We start from the raw sequence: 14,989 nt of genomic DNA, 5'->3' as shown, positions 1-14,989 counted from the left end.
GAATAAAGTGGATATGACTGCCTCCAGGTCTCACACCTGAGCTGTGAGGTGGCTCTGGTCTCATGCTGTCTCTCTCTTCTGGCATTTTGAAGACACACTGGTGACATCACAGAAGCGATGTTGCTTTGGATGTATGTTATTTTGAAGGGACCTCACTTACCCTCATAGTGACTGTGTTATTCTTGTGTTCGTAGATTTACATATTGGGGAGCCAGAGCCATGCCATGGGCCACATTTTGGGGATGACTTAATGTGAAGCCTTAAGATGGTCGGGCTAACTTTTGATTAATATCTAAATTAATTTTTACCAATTTTCTGTTTTGCAACATGCGCACTGCTGCTAGCCTTTAAAAGAAAAGTTTCTGGATTTGAGGTCTTTGGGGGGCAGCCTAGGGAGTGAGCAGAATTTCAGTGTTGTGTCACTTACTGGGCTCTTGACCTTCTGAACTAGTCCCCAGGTGTTCTTGCATCTCAGTTTCCTTCCCTCTACCTTCTACCCCTGAGTACCTAATTATTTAGATCTTTGCTTAAAAGTCATTTACAACTGCTCATTTGTCATCCCTAGAAAGTGTGTGCTAAGGTTTGAAGTCTTAATGAAGGGCTTCCCCGAAGTCACATCTTGGATCTTCAGGCCAAGAGCTTAATTTCTAGAGTTGGATAAATAAATAGGTAACAGTAGCGACAACTGTCCTGCCTCTAAGGCTCATATCAGAAGGGACTCCTCTTTTATCTTTGCCTTTCTTTCTCCTCTTCCCGAAAGCTACACAGAAACGGGGGGGGAATCCTGCCCAGGTTCCTCCCAGCGGGACCTGGAGAGGAACCCGAGCTGGTATGGCGGCAGGGAAGGAGGGCGACACTTGTTCCAGGAATCAGAGTCCTCTCTCTGGAGGCCGCCCTCCCGACAGACCCTGAAGTCCACCCTGCCCTGGGATGGGGCAACCAAGGATAGCCCAGGGGCGGGAAGGGAACAGGAGGTCTCTCCAACTGCAGGCTCATCAGAGACCTTTAGCAGGAACAAGGAGAACAGACCAACAAGCCAGTCAAAGACTTGGCATTTGGTGGCAGGGCTAGACAGAAACCTTCAAAGTAAAACTCCTAGATGACACTTGGACTTTGTTTTTCTCCCAAAGAATTCTTTCAGCTTCAGCCTCTGATAAGGAGCACAAGTGAATAATTTGAATTTTCTTTTTCTTCACTTGCTGAGAGATGATGATTACAGCCAAATAGATCACAGCAAAACACTGGAACAGGACGAGTCCTTAGAAATCAGCTACTCTCGGTGGTTGCAAATGGTGGTGTTGGGGTGCTGGCTCCTCCTCCACTCCTCCTTCTGAGCCAGAACAGCTCCCCTCTGCTTTTATCTGATTATAAAGGGAACTTCCATATAAGCTTTTATTTAAAAAAAGGATTCTACAGCTAAGATTTTGGAAACCAGTGCTGCAGTCTAAGTACAAACTCTTTCACTATATAGATAAAGAGCCTGAGGTCCCAGCCGTAGCTTAAGGAAACCTAGCTGTAACCCTCAACGCAGTATTAGACCAGGTCTGGAGGAAGGAGTAAGCAAGGCCCCATCGTGCATATTCAGCCCTCAATCAGCTGCCTGTTTACTCCTCACTGTAACACGGACTCTGAAGGACTGCCTCCCATTGCTGTGGTCAGTCAGCCTTGTGGAAAGATAAATGCAAGAATTCTTTGACTAATACCACACATATAATACATAAGTTTTGATGCAGATGCTTCTGTTTATGCTGATGTTAGCCCACACAACAGGTATTTCTGCAGCTAGGTAGCAGTTCCCATGTCACACGTCATATGTACTTGGGAGCGCATTTAATGTCGTCTCCCCTGCGTTTCCCGTTTTTCCTCATCACTCACAGTCATCAGGCCTCCAACGAGATCACTGGTGTGAGGATCTTCATCTTTGGTACCCAGCTGAGGGGAGTACAGTTCTGTGGTCCGTAAAATTTCTAAAACTCTGTCTAAGGCTTCTGCTACTGTGACGGGGCTGTTTTCTTGGGCTGCATTGATTATATTTATAACCTAAGGAAGTAAAGAAAGAGAGAAAGAATAAATTTGAGGACATCAGGAGTCTACTTCCCAAAAGTAATACATACGCCCGGAAATCCAAAAGAAATCTGATGATGACACATCTCAGTGTTGAACATCACCAGCGCTTTTGCAGCACCACCCCTGCTTCCTGAAGCCCGCCTGTCAGCCCACCCTCTGCTGACACTTCTCCTACCTCAGTGACTACATCTTTTTCAGGCTCCTTTGCCCATCTTCCCCCTCTCACTCTCTTCTGCAGGTTGGAGTTGCTCCGAGATTGGTGCTGGACCTTTCTCTCACTCTACAATCCTTCCCGAGGTGAGCTCTTTTGTTTCTTAGACTTTGGACACATACGATCTGTATGCCAAGGACTCGCACATTTACATTCCAGCCCTGACGTCCTTCTTGACCTGCAGACTCATATATCCGTGGCCCACCTGACACACCTATTGGAAGTCCTACTCACACGCCCCGACTCATGATCCTGCTCCCCTCCCCCAAAGCAAGCAAGTACACAAACATAACAACAAACAAGAGACAAGAGCTGTGCTCCTTCTCTGGTTTCTGCACCGCAGTGAAAAAACCACTTCTACCCATCCTGTGTTCAAACCAAAAACCTGGGAGGCCCTGGTGGACATACCAGTTTCCTGCATTTCTCTTCCCACCCTGACCATATAATTCATCACCAAGCCAAACTGATTCTACCCCTAAATATTTCTTGATCTGTTCATTTCTCTCCACCCTCACAGCTATAATTCTAGAACAGCTAACACCATTTCTTGCCTGGAATTCCAGAAAAACCCCCTAACTGGCCTCTTCTCTTTCACTCTTGCCATCCCCAATCCATTCTCTGCATGGCAGCTGGGTGTTCTTTTCAATAAGCATACTTGGTCATGTCACTCTTTAAACTCTTCACTGCACATAGACTATAAGATACACTCCTTATTACAGCCCAACTGGGCAGAATGCACCGGCACAACTCCGCGTCCCCATCTTCGCCCCTCTGCTCTCCAAGCTCCAGCCACGCTGACTTGATTTCAGGTCGTCCAGGCCCCCTTTCCCACCTCACTGCTTCATCCTTCGCTCTGCCTGCTGCCTAGCTCTTCTCCCCCCAGCACCTCTGCAGGCTCAGGTCTTACCTCAAACACTACCTCCCCTACAGAGAGACTCTCCCTGACCACCCCTCTGACCCAACGAAAATACAGCTCGAATCTAATCTTCTCTCATAGAACCCTGTTTTCCTTTACGACAGTTATTGTAATTTATAACTACCTATTTATTATGTGTTTACTTGTTTCATGTCTGTTTCTTCTACTAGACTGTAAACTCCTTGATATCAGTGGTATGTCGTTCATCACTTTATTTCCAGAACATAGCCCAGTGCTGGGTAGCCCTGATTGCAGAGTGGAGGCAGCAGCTGCCACTCACCTTTGTGATGGGAGCCTCGATGGTCATGGAATGGATCCTTGCCATGGACGGATAGCGACGATTCTGTAGGCTTGGTGCTGGAGAGAAAAGTCAAGAAAGTTGTATCTGGTTCTGGTGGCTCTGCTTGCCTAAGTGCAGCAAAAGAGCCTTTCATGCACGGGGGGCCTGATTCTCACAGGACTATGATCCCCCACAAAGCAATGAATTCACCCATCTCTTCATCCTAAAAGGCTGAGAGCTCAGCCACTACTTGCCAGAGTTTGGAAAGGGTGGTCTGGCCTGGAACTTTGATGGCAGGAAGGCTTCATGAGTCCTAGGTCCACAAGGGGAATTTCAGAGAAGGTTGATGGGATCCTGAGGCCCCATCCCAACAGCCTAGTGATCCCCTAGGACTCGCTTCCCCATAAGCCACTAAAGCCCAGCTTGGGCAGTTCCATCACCTTTAGTCCTCAGCTGTTGGCCATGTGACTGGAAAACTGCAGTACAGGAGGGGAGGCATGGACTGTGGTTGGGGGCGGGGTGGGCAGAAGAAAGAGTCTACTCTCAGTATGCTTTAGGGCCAGGCCCTCCACCTCAACACTGAGAACCCATGGTGCTTTGAGCTCTAATCTACAGACACTTTCATTTTAAAATAATTTTCATTTTTTTGAACAGGTAATGCTTATATGTGCTTCAAAATTCAAAAGGTAGAAGCTTTACTTTATATGCACTGTTCTCATCAGCTCTTCCTACCACTCCCTTGAGGCAGGCAGGAGGGACAGGATCTGCATGTTATAGATGGGACAGCTCAATCTAGCTAACGTCAACAGAGCCTGCCTGCTGTCTCTGTGGTCCTCTCTGCTGCACGCGCAGCCGCCATTGCAGACCTCTTCTGTACTCTTCAACCTCCCCTGCTCCCATGCTCTGGAGAGATGATGATCCCATCTCGAACTCTGCTCTGAAAACTGAGTTAATCCAGTTGAAATCCCTTCATCCATTTTCCTCTCCATCTGAAATGTTCTGTCTATCTACACCCTCACTCCATCTGAAAATATTTCAGTCCATCTTCCTTCTTTACATTCTTGGTCCCAATCCCTTGCTGGCCCTGTGACCTTATCCATCTTCCTCTGTGAATTATCCGTTTTATCTCTATTGTCTTCGGTCCTTGCTAGTTCAACCACTTCCCTCATACTCAGGTTTCCAATTGTGACCTTCCTGTTAATTCCCTTAAGTCACCACCCCACTTCTCTCCTATCACAGTCACTAACCATCCCCTCCACATGCCCCTAGAATCTGTCCTCCCATTTGCCAAATAAAAACTAAATGAATGAGTGAAATCCACTCGTCTGTTCTCAGCTCTTAAGCTCTCTGCATTTAACACTGCTGGTCGTCTCCTTTCTCTTGCACCCTCTTGTTCTTGGTTCCCGGGACACTGTACTCACAGAGTTCACCCCCAGCTCCTCTGTCCTCTTCATTGGCCCTGTTTCTCCTGCCTCCCCACTCACTGAGCGTATGCCTTCAAGCCTTGGACTTAGACCCTCTGTTCGTTTAACACACACACACACACACACACACACACACCCACCCTTAGAGAGGTTCCTCTGTTTATGGCTTCATCTGTCACCTCTAGGACTCACAAATCCACATCTACAGCCCTGAGACCAGTCTTGCATTTTGGCCTCCTTGGCATCTCCACTAAAATAAAATGTATCATCTTCTCCTCAATCCCCCACCTAGCCATACATGGAGCATTTCCTATTTCTGTATTATATCTTCCCATGTACCTAGGAATGAAATTTCAGAACTGTCTCTGTCTTTCCCACCTCCCTGCAAATCCAATTGATTACTTAGGCCATATTAATTGAACTCAACATGTTTTGCTAAATTCTGTCTCACAGTTAATCTGTAACATTTTATGAAGGGAAAGTAAGAGTGTGTAACAAGTACAAGGAAGACTAGGTTTGTACTGTGGAAGGGAAGCCAGGACTGGTCCCCTCTCTGCCACTAGCACCCCAGAGTGACCCAGCTCAGAAACTCTGAGCTGCTCTGGTGGTGATGTGGCCCAACACACTTTAGGCCTTCAAGAAACAAGCATGAAGTCATTTCAAAGAGAAGGCAAAGACCATAAAAAGTAAAAAAGAATAAAAAAGCCTAAAAAATTTTCAGCCTATGGGTAAAAAGCCAGTTTAGTTGAAATCCTACTTCTTGGGGTTTTGTTTATATGCTGACAAATTCTTGAATATATTCCTCTGTCATTTTCTACACTTTAAAAAGATCAAAGAAATCTGAGAAACTTCTTACCATCACTGCCTCGCGATGATATCGACTTCACATCAATGGACTCTTTCCTCCTGTTCTTGTATCTGAATGAATGAGGCTCTGAGGATTTCAGATTAGTAATGGAGCATGGTTAGTTATTCACAGGTGAAGTTTAGGCCATTTTTCTCCTCATTCTCCAAAGAAAACAAGGTTATTTTTTAAGCACTATAAAATATTTTTAAGAAATAGTAAACCACTTTCTCTTCAATTCATCCACACACACAGCATAATCAGTCATAGTCATTGTAAAATGATGCCCTTTTCTTGTGGTACCACATTACATCGCGGGCTTATTATCAAAGGTTATTTAGTTGCATTAAAAAATATCTTTTTGAAAATAAACATTAAAACTTGGGGGAAATTTTTGGGGGTCATTCTGACCTGAAGGACAATACATATAACTGAGTAGGGAATGCTCTTATGGGGATATTTGAGGAAATAAAATACTATTGAAATCCACAGAGAGTTGAATTTATCTGAGAAACTAATTTGGACGGATTTTAGGCCCCTCTGAAAAGCCAGACCTCTAGATGGTCTTCTAGGTTCTCGTGAGGATGATTTCATCAAATGATGCACACTGCTGATCCCGGGAAGGAAGAGAAAAAAAACCAGTTTTACACTGTATGATCTCACTCATATGTGGAATATAAACCAACACATGGACAGAGAAAACTGGACTGTGGTTACCAGGGGCAGTGGGGGTGGGGGGTGGGCACAAGGGGTGAAGGGAGTCATATATATGGTGATGGACAAACAAAAATGTACAACCCAAAATTTCACAATGTTAGAAACCATTAAAACATCAATTAAAAAAAAAAAACAAAAAACCAGTTTTAAAATTCCAACAATTTCCAAAAACTAAACTCTCACGTTTGCCCCCATTTTCTGAGGGAAAAAAGCACTTGAAAAGTTCTGCTTAAATCTTCGCAGACTTTGAATTTAACACTCACAATGTGCTGTCACATTAATGCATGATCCAGGCAGACAGTGCATGCCACCAGTGAGGACCAAGGATCAAGCATCAGGGCAGCAGAGCTGGCTTCAGAAGCACACATTTTCAGGGCTTCTGCTTCCTGTGGGGAGCAGCCCGTGAGCAAGGAGAGAAACTTAACCACAACGCAGAGTTGCTCCTTACTGTGCCAAGACAGGAGGCGGACATGCAGGGAGAATGCAGTTCTCAGACACCAATAAATGATCATATTCCAAGAAAAAAAGGATGCAATAATACTTCAAGAATTGTCTTGTGACACCAGAAAAGGTGCAAGAGAATGTAGTAGTTCAGAGAGCCAGCTCCAGAGCCAAATTGCCAAAATCCAAACCTCCACTACACCATCTAGTGAAACCTTGGGAATGCTACTTCTGTGTCTCAGTGTCCACATCTGTACAGTGGGTATAGTTACAGCATCTCATTCACGGGCTGTTGTGAGATGTAAGCGAGTTAATCCATGGGTAGCACTTAGCACAGTGCCTGGTACGTAGTGAATATGCAGTTCATGCTGGCTATTGTTGTTAACGACATCTGTTCATTTGCATGTCTACCTTCTGTTTAGGCACACATGAGATCATGTTATAATCTTGTTCTATTACTTGTTGTTTTCACTTCATGATATGTCTTAGATACTTTTCTAGATCACCTTTTTAACCATTTACTTTAGTGCCCTAAAAAATCTGATTCAATTTAAAAAAAGGTTAAATCAATAACTAAACCTCAATTATATTCATACAGCATGAAGTGAAAGGCTGAACTACTATAAAGTTAATCTGAGCATCACAGCCACAGAGCTTTGTCTTAAATGATCTGACTTAATCTATTTATATCCCTTTGCTTGATTTTGTCTTCCAGACTGCCCTTGGATACACGTCTCCGTATTTCTTTATAAAGACACCTACAGGTGGAGGCACTTCAAATGCTGTTAGGATCACATGGCATCTTTCAAACCTGAGAAACAAATAGTGGGTCACTTGCAAGACGCTCCTTCTGGCCTATTCAGGGACTTAATAATCATATACATTACTAACATTTGTTTACCAGATAATGAATTAAATCTAACTTATTAAAGACTTAAGATTAAATTCAAGATTAAAGAACACAAGAATTCCTCAAAATGTAGTTTCTAAACAAAACTAAAGTAGGGAGGTTAGTTTCACGGCTGTGGCCCAGGCTGGCTGCTGAATTCTAAATGATTCATTAGAAATTATTCAAAGATGGGTAATGCTTATTCTTTTTGATTTTATATCAGCTAAAATTAAGAAAATCTATAGCAATAGAAATGATTAAAAGTTTGGATAAATTATTCCTCAATAAAGGCCATTTAAATCAAAGAATTCATTATTCATTGTCTCAACAGATGCTTGTGGAGTGAATTTAAAAACCAGAGAAAAGAAGGATAAAGGAGATTTACATAGTTGTACTCAATGGCAAAAAGGGATACAGTGTCACCAGTAGGTCTCTGAGCACCTACTGTGCACCAGACATTGTGCTCTAATATTTACTTTACATATAGCAATTATCTTATGATCATTACAACAATTCTGAAACCTACATCGTGCGATCCCCATTTTACTGATGAGGAAATTTAAACTTGGAGAGATTATGTAGGTAGCTCAAGGTCAAAGAGCTCATCAGTGGTAGAACCTATGCTTTCCAAGATGGGATGGTTTCAATTTATTAATGTTCCGTGAGTATTTATTGAGCGTCTGTGATGGGCAAGGCAGTGCTGGGCGCTGTAAAGGATATGAAAATGCTTGTAACAGTTTTTGGCACCCAGAAACTCGAAAGTTAGTTAAAATAATACTCTTGCTCTAAGTATTACAAGAAATAAACTAAAACATCTGAGAAAGAGAGAGGGGTGGGGGGGAGGGGAGGAGGATACCAAACAGTTAATGCCGGGTACTGCTAGATATTATACGTACACTTTCTCCTTTGATCCTCATAACTACAACGAGATGGGCATTGCTAATTCATTTTACAAATGAAGAAACTGAAGCTCAGAAAGAGCAAATGAAATCTTCCTGAGTAGGCTACAATATGGTCCAACCCAGAATCAAGGGGAGGGACTAAATAGGTGGCCCAGGGTCTGACTTTATGCATTACTGGCTGGGAAAGCCACCAACAGAGGAGAGACCAAGAATTTTAAATCTTTGGTAGCAGACTGATTTTTCCCTGGAATGATCAGAGAATTCCAGACCTTTGAAACGTAGAAGTCATCAGGTCAGCCCCCTTATTTTATGGCCAAGGGACAGACAGTCAGTCTTGCCCAAGGCATGAGGCGAGGGTGTGGGGAGGGGAAATGGTGACTCAGTGCTCCTGACTGCTGGGCCAGGGCCCATCCACCTTCTAACTGTACAGTCACCGGCTGCCACAAAGAAGGGAAGACTGACTACGGTCTAACAATGTGTTGTTGTTGTTGTTGGACTTGCATGCCATTTTCTATTTTGGGTTTATCACTCTACATGGTCTCCAGCTGGCAACAGAAAACCGGGATGGGGAAGGCATTCAGTAGTATGAAGATTCAAAACTTTGTCAGGGATTCTGCTTTGATTCTGGCTCTCCAGCCATCTGATATCAGCACTTGGATTTTAGCAATCCAAGTTCTGCGGTGGTGACTGTCCATCTAGACTTCTGCAGAGTAGTTCATGGATGTCAACCCACGGATGCCACCTGGGTCTAGAAGAGCAAAACTGAAGTATTCTCACCTGTCTGAGAATTGTCTCCTGAATCCCGATGAACCTTGTGAATCTACAGTTGTTCAAAAGTTTGGTAAAACAAGAGAAAGAGATTTTAAATACAGTATTAGCTACATTTCCAGCCAAACAATTTCATTGAAAAGCTCTGAAGACTTCAAGAAAGCAAGAAGCTGCACAGATGACATGAACAGATGAAAGATGTCCACCGAGTGATAATCCTAGAAATGCTCTATTACATCCAGTTGCTTAGAGAATGGCTGAGGCCGAGAGCAGAAGACACCCAAGGGATGCACTTCCTAAGCAGGACATCGAAATCGCCAGTCAGCTGTTCTCATTTTGACAGTCTGCAGAAATGCACAAAGACTAAAAGCTATAACAAAATTTAAGATTTTTATAAGGTTAATATATAACCTGTTTATAGTTCAGACATGTTATAAAATTTTTCTGTAATATAAAAGTAATCTGAATTCAAGCCTAGGATTTTTAAAAACCTTCCTAAAAAGCTCTTCGAATGCTCTTCAATTATAGACAGAGTGAATTTACAAATGTTTCTTCACGCTAAGATCTAAACTTGAGATGCAGTTTAGCACCTAGTTGTTTCTCATTATCAGATTTTTGTGTGCTAATGATTTTATGCTAATGCTTAATAAATATCTGCCAAATGAATGAAGTCATTAACACTAGAAATAATAAATATGCTTTCTTTGGGGCTCTTCATTTCTTGTGTTTATAACTAAGACACTGTTATTGGGCGCATCTTGCTCTATCACACGTGGAATCATGCTGCTTTGCTGCTCAATCCACCTAATTCCAGCAACTTGGACCATCAAACCTTCGTAGTCACTCAGTGAATGGGATACATTACCTCGAGAAACAAGACAGCAAGTGTGCAGGATTGTCTGTGAAGGAGAATTAGTATGGCTTAGCGACATCAGCTGTAAGAGCCGGAAGCCCATATATGTCAGATACAGGTTAAATGTTCCAGCTTGATTGAACCGTTGAAAAATAGTCATGTAAACCCAAGTGTTAAAATAGGGGTTTTCTATGAATTATTCTGCACAGTCCATTCCGTATAATTACAGAAACAATTACATGGCCAGCCTGTGTGTGATCCTGCTCTTAATGTGACTGACGGCTGTGACTCACTTATCTCATAATTATGGAACCTTTTTATTTCTTCCGTGAACAACTCTTTTATGTTTTTCCGTTACAGATAAAGACAATTTGCTACAAAGCTGCTGAGTGCAGTGTGAATTTTTGATACTATACAGCTTTTGCCTTACAAATTTTTTTGCAATCAGCTTTAGCTCAAAAGCAAGTGATCTTTAAATACTTAGCTTTTCTCTCTGAGTCACAAAATCTCTCTCCTTTAGGAAGCAAGTCCCATGGCTCCCCAGATTAAAAAACCTTTTCTTGTCTTTTGTTAGCCCCCATAGGCCAGCTGACTGAACTGTGGAGCTCTGGGAGGCCAACGTGGGCTTTGTCTTCTGTCTGGATGGAACCAGATGAAGCCCAAGGTTGAGTCCATGCACAGTCCACCCCTGCCTTTGGGATGGGAATGTGCCCTGGCCTCCAAGGGAGAGAAGAGAGGTAAGGTCCATCTGCTGAAGTGGCTCTGGTCTATCTTTCTTCACACAGGATGCTGCATTTGGAACTTTCTGAGCTGAACACACCACACCTCCTCCAACCCACCGTCCCCTGAACTGGCTCATCTGCTTCTGATGGGCTCTCTCCTACGGACAGCAAGAGAGGCAGGAAATATCCCTTGACCACCACCGTCACTCGCTTCACGAGCAGAGGTTCTACGGGACTGTGTCAGCCTCTGCCACCCTGGACCCTATTTCTTGACTCACTTCATGATTTTCTGCAGCAAGAGCACACCTGAGGCCCTTTATCCTGTCACACTCCAGCAGTGCTAGGTTTTTATTGAAGCTTCCTGACTTGGGTGACCTACGTGCCTCATCCAAGGCTTTTACAATGAAAGATTCACTTGGATAAAAAAAGTCTTTGAGAACTAGAATTCTCTTCTTAGAGGTCTAAACCCACCAGTCATTTATAACTTGGTATGAACGATTCCACTAAAATTATTTCCTCATAATTCTCAGTTGAGCTCACTGAGGAAATACAGAGAATGAGTGGTTTTGTCATTGGATGGTCTCTGGTGGGCAGCAGGGGAGGTTCGTGGGCCAGAGGGGAGAGGGACCAGCTTCTCCCTGTGACAACAGGAGCCATCTTACATGTCTGCCCTGTGCGGGCAGCTTTACATTTGCAATCTAGTCATTACAACACCCTCGTGAGGGAGGAAGGATCGTCATTCCTTGTGACAGAAGCTGAGGTTTCGAGAGGACAAGGGACTTGCCTGAGCCGCCCAGCTAGTAGCCAGCAGAGCCCGATATCAAACCCAGCTTCCTCTAGCTCTAAAACCATTTCCATTTTGGCCCATCGCTCTCGGCAGTGAGGCCCCAGAAAGGAGGCCCCGGGCCCAGCCCCAGACCCCTGGTTAAACTGGGGTCTGAGGACAGTGTGCCCCAGGTCATTGCGGGACATCTGTCTGAAATATAATTTTCCTTGAAATTTGGGGGAAAGTTTGACTCTCTGCCATCAAGAAGTTTTGTCACAGGCACGCTAAAGCAAAGCAATCATAATATAGTGTCCTCATGTCAGCCGATCTCTCCGGAGTGTAGTGCCTTTGTTTGTTTTTCTTTTGCGAAAGAAAGCTGAAAGTGTAGAACATGTCCACTGCAGCAGTGACTGGGAGCTCTGATACGTGTCCCCAGGGGACCACAGGCTTCAGCACTAAGTTTCTGCAACGTGAATACTGCCGGCCTTGGCTGTGCTGCTCTCGCCAGAGCTCACAGCTGGGATTTCTTAGCAAGTCCTTGGAAGATTACAGCTTATTTTTGGGGAAAAAAATTCATAATTTCAAACCTTCAATTACTTGCAATACATAGGCTCCCACAAATGTTGTTGTCTTTGTGCTAAATGCTTTGTTTACAAACACCTAATTATGCTTGGCTCTAAAAAGCACCGCAAAATCTGGGTGGGTGTGTGGGTGTGTGTGTGTGAGATTTCAGGGTCATTTGATTGTTTTCTCCTTAAAGAATAATCATTTAAAAATTATATTTTCTCTGTACATCCACCAGAATGTCTAAAACTGAAGAGAAATTTGGCCTGGGATGTGGAAAAGCTGGAACTCTCATAGACTGCTGGAGGGAGCATCAAGTCGTACAACCACTACGAAAAGGGGTTTGGCAATTTCTTATAAAATTAAACCTACACCTACTCTATGATACAATTCCTCACTATTCAGTTCCACTGCTGAGTATTTACCCATGACAAACGAAAGCATACAGTCACAAAAAGACTTGTCTAAGAATATTCAGAGAAGCCAAAAGCTGAAAATAGTCCAGAAGTCCATCAACAAGAGAAATAAACTGTGGTAGATTGTGCAATGGAATACTACTCAGCAATAAAAAGGAAAAAGGAAAAAATTATGGATACATACAATGCGGCTGACTCTCAAAACACTATGATAAAGTGAAAGGAGCCAAACACAAAAGAGTGGACCCTATGTGAAGCTCTAGAACAGGCAAAACCAATCTATGGTTAAATAATTCAGAACAGTGTTATCTCTGAGGTGGGAAGGATAGGAGTGGAGGCAAGGATAACTGGGAAGGGGCATAAGGAGAGTTTTGGGATGGTGAGGCTTGGTATCTGGTTGGGGCCTGGGATACAGAGGTGTACGCATTTGCCAAAACTCAAGGAATGTTATACTTAAGATTCATGTATTCACTGTATTTAACTTTTACCTTAAAAAAAGAAAAACCCCAAAACAAATATTAACCTTTAGTTAATAATATGTATGCTAAAGTACCAAGGAGTGAAATGTCCTGATGTTTGCAACTTAGTTTGAAATCTATCAAAGAATAAGATGGACTGATGGATGAATCAAGGGATAGTAGATGGACAGATATACGACCCATCAAAATGTTAACTGTAGAACCTACGTGGTGGGCACATGCATATTTACTTAAAATTCCTCTAACTCTTCTATATGTTTCCAAAATTTCATAATAAAATGTTGGGAAAATTATATGTTCAACTGACAATATGGATTGATGGCTAAAACTCAGAAGTCTGAAATATAATTCCAAAATTGGTGAAAATAATCAAGATGAAGGAAATTGAGAAGAGCCTGGCATTGAGCGAGGTGAATGACATGTGATGGTCCCTAGGACTCCCTACCATGAGCCTGGGCATGAAGACGATGTTCCACTTCAAACCATAACAAAGGAATTGTAGGCAGCAGCTATCAGTCTTAGAAGTTTAAGATTTACCAAGGTAATGATTTAATACATTGATTTTAATGATTTTATTGATGGATTTTATGAATTATGGGGTTACAAATGAATCTAAATCCTGATCTCTCTTATGGCAGAAAAACTCTAAGAAATAACTATATAAAAACATCCCTCTTAATATTTATGTTAAAATCAAATTTTTTTTAAAAAATGAAAAATTATGAGACTTTTTAGCAGTTAAAATGAGTCAAGACCAGGATCAGTATGACAACAAGCAAACAAGCAAATAAACACTAGATACTGCCTTCAACATTCATTTCAGAATCACCTTGGGAACATGAATAGCATTTGGTAGACGTGTCTGCTTTTGTCATTACTGAATGACAAAGTCATAAAACGCATCAGTTACAATTGAAAGCACCCGATAGCCCGGTATGTGAGCCTAGGGGTCACGCTGGATGCTTCCTTTTCTCTCATCCCCATGTCTAGTCCATCATCAAATCCTGTGAAACCTCCCGTCTACACCCACTTCACTTCTCCCCATTGCTAGAGTGCAGGCTCCCATCAGCTCTCATCTGAACTCTGCAATAACCCCAACCCAATCCTTTCTCAACTCTTCAACAGATGTAATCTTGCAAAACTATCCATTTAATCCTGTCATTCTCCTGCTTAAAACTCGCACCTCCCATTGGTGTTTGGGTCAGCCCCATGGGACAGCCTGGCTGTGAAGCTCTGCAACGTGGCCTGGCCCTGCCAGCTCTCTGGCTGCACTGCTGACCCCTGCCACTTGTCCTGGGCCTCCTTTCCATACCTCTAATTTTCCCATGCTCTTTACCATCTCAGGGCCTTTGCACACATTACTTCTCTACCCAGAAAGCTTCCCAATCTACTCTCTTCCCTTTGCCTATCTGTCCTCCAGATCTTAGCTGAAAGGTGATTTCCACATGGAAGCCTTCCCAGATATTTCCTGCCCATCCCAGCCCCTCATGAGGTCAAGTCCTCCTGTCACATGTTCTCAATGAACTTTTCCTTTATTGCATTTATTACAGTTCCTAACTCTGTGCCTATTTGATTGTCTGTTCTCCTTCCAAACTGTAAGTTCCATTTAAGCGGAGTTGTGTCTCATTTGATTACCTTTGTATACTGAGTGCTAACAGTACCTGGCTTACAGATGATCTATAAATAGGAGTCCATAAGAGACTGGGATTGACCTTATTATAGCTTGTGGT

At 43.1% G+C, this 14,989-nt stretch overlaps 1 protein-coding gene across 7 annotated transcripts in view; it reads right to left on the bottom strand.

The window, feature by feature from the left end:
- The window catches only part of PDE8B (phosphodiesterase 8B), a 203,781-nt gene that overhangs the window by 18,607 nt on the left and 170,185 nt on the right, over positions 1-14,989 (bottom strand). For all 7 annotated transcript variants that reach the window (XM_058566465.1, XM_058566640.1, XM_058566553.1 and 4 more), the window contains exons 11-14: positions 9,469-9,511; positions 5,755-5,832; positions 3,475-3,551; positions 1,876-2,040 (exon numbers count right to left, since the gene is read on the bottom strand). In XM_058566465.1, the coding sequence (XP_058422448.1) occupies positions 1,876-2,040; positions 3,475-3,551; positions 5,755-5,832; positions 9,469-9,511 (363 nt within the window). The remainder of the gene's footprint in view (positions 1-1,875; positions 2,041-3,474; positions 3,552-5,754; positions 5,833-9,468; positions 9,512-14,989) is intronic.

This window comes from Diceros bicornis, chromosome 1, assembly GCF_020826845.1.
Source record: "Diceros bicornis minor isolate mBicDic1 chromosome 1, mDicBic1.mat.cur, whole genome shotgun sequence".
NCBI classification, from domain to species: domain Eukaryota; kingdom Metazoa; phylum Chordata; class Mammalia; order Perissodactyla; family Rhinocerotidae; genus Diceros; species Diceros bicornis.
The sequence above is the reverse complement of the archived record's forward strand: the minus strand, read 5'-3'. Positions and strand labels throughout refer to the sequence as shown.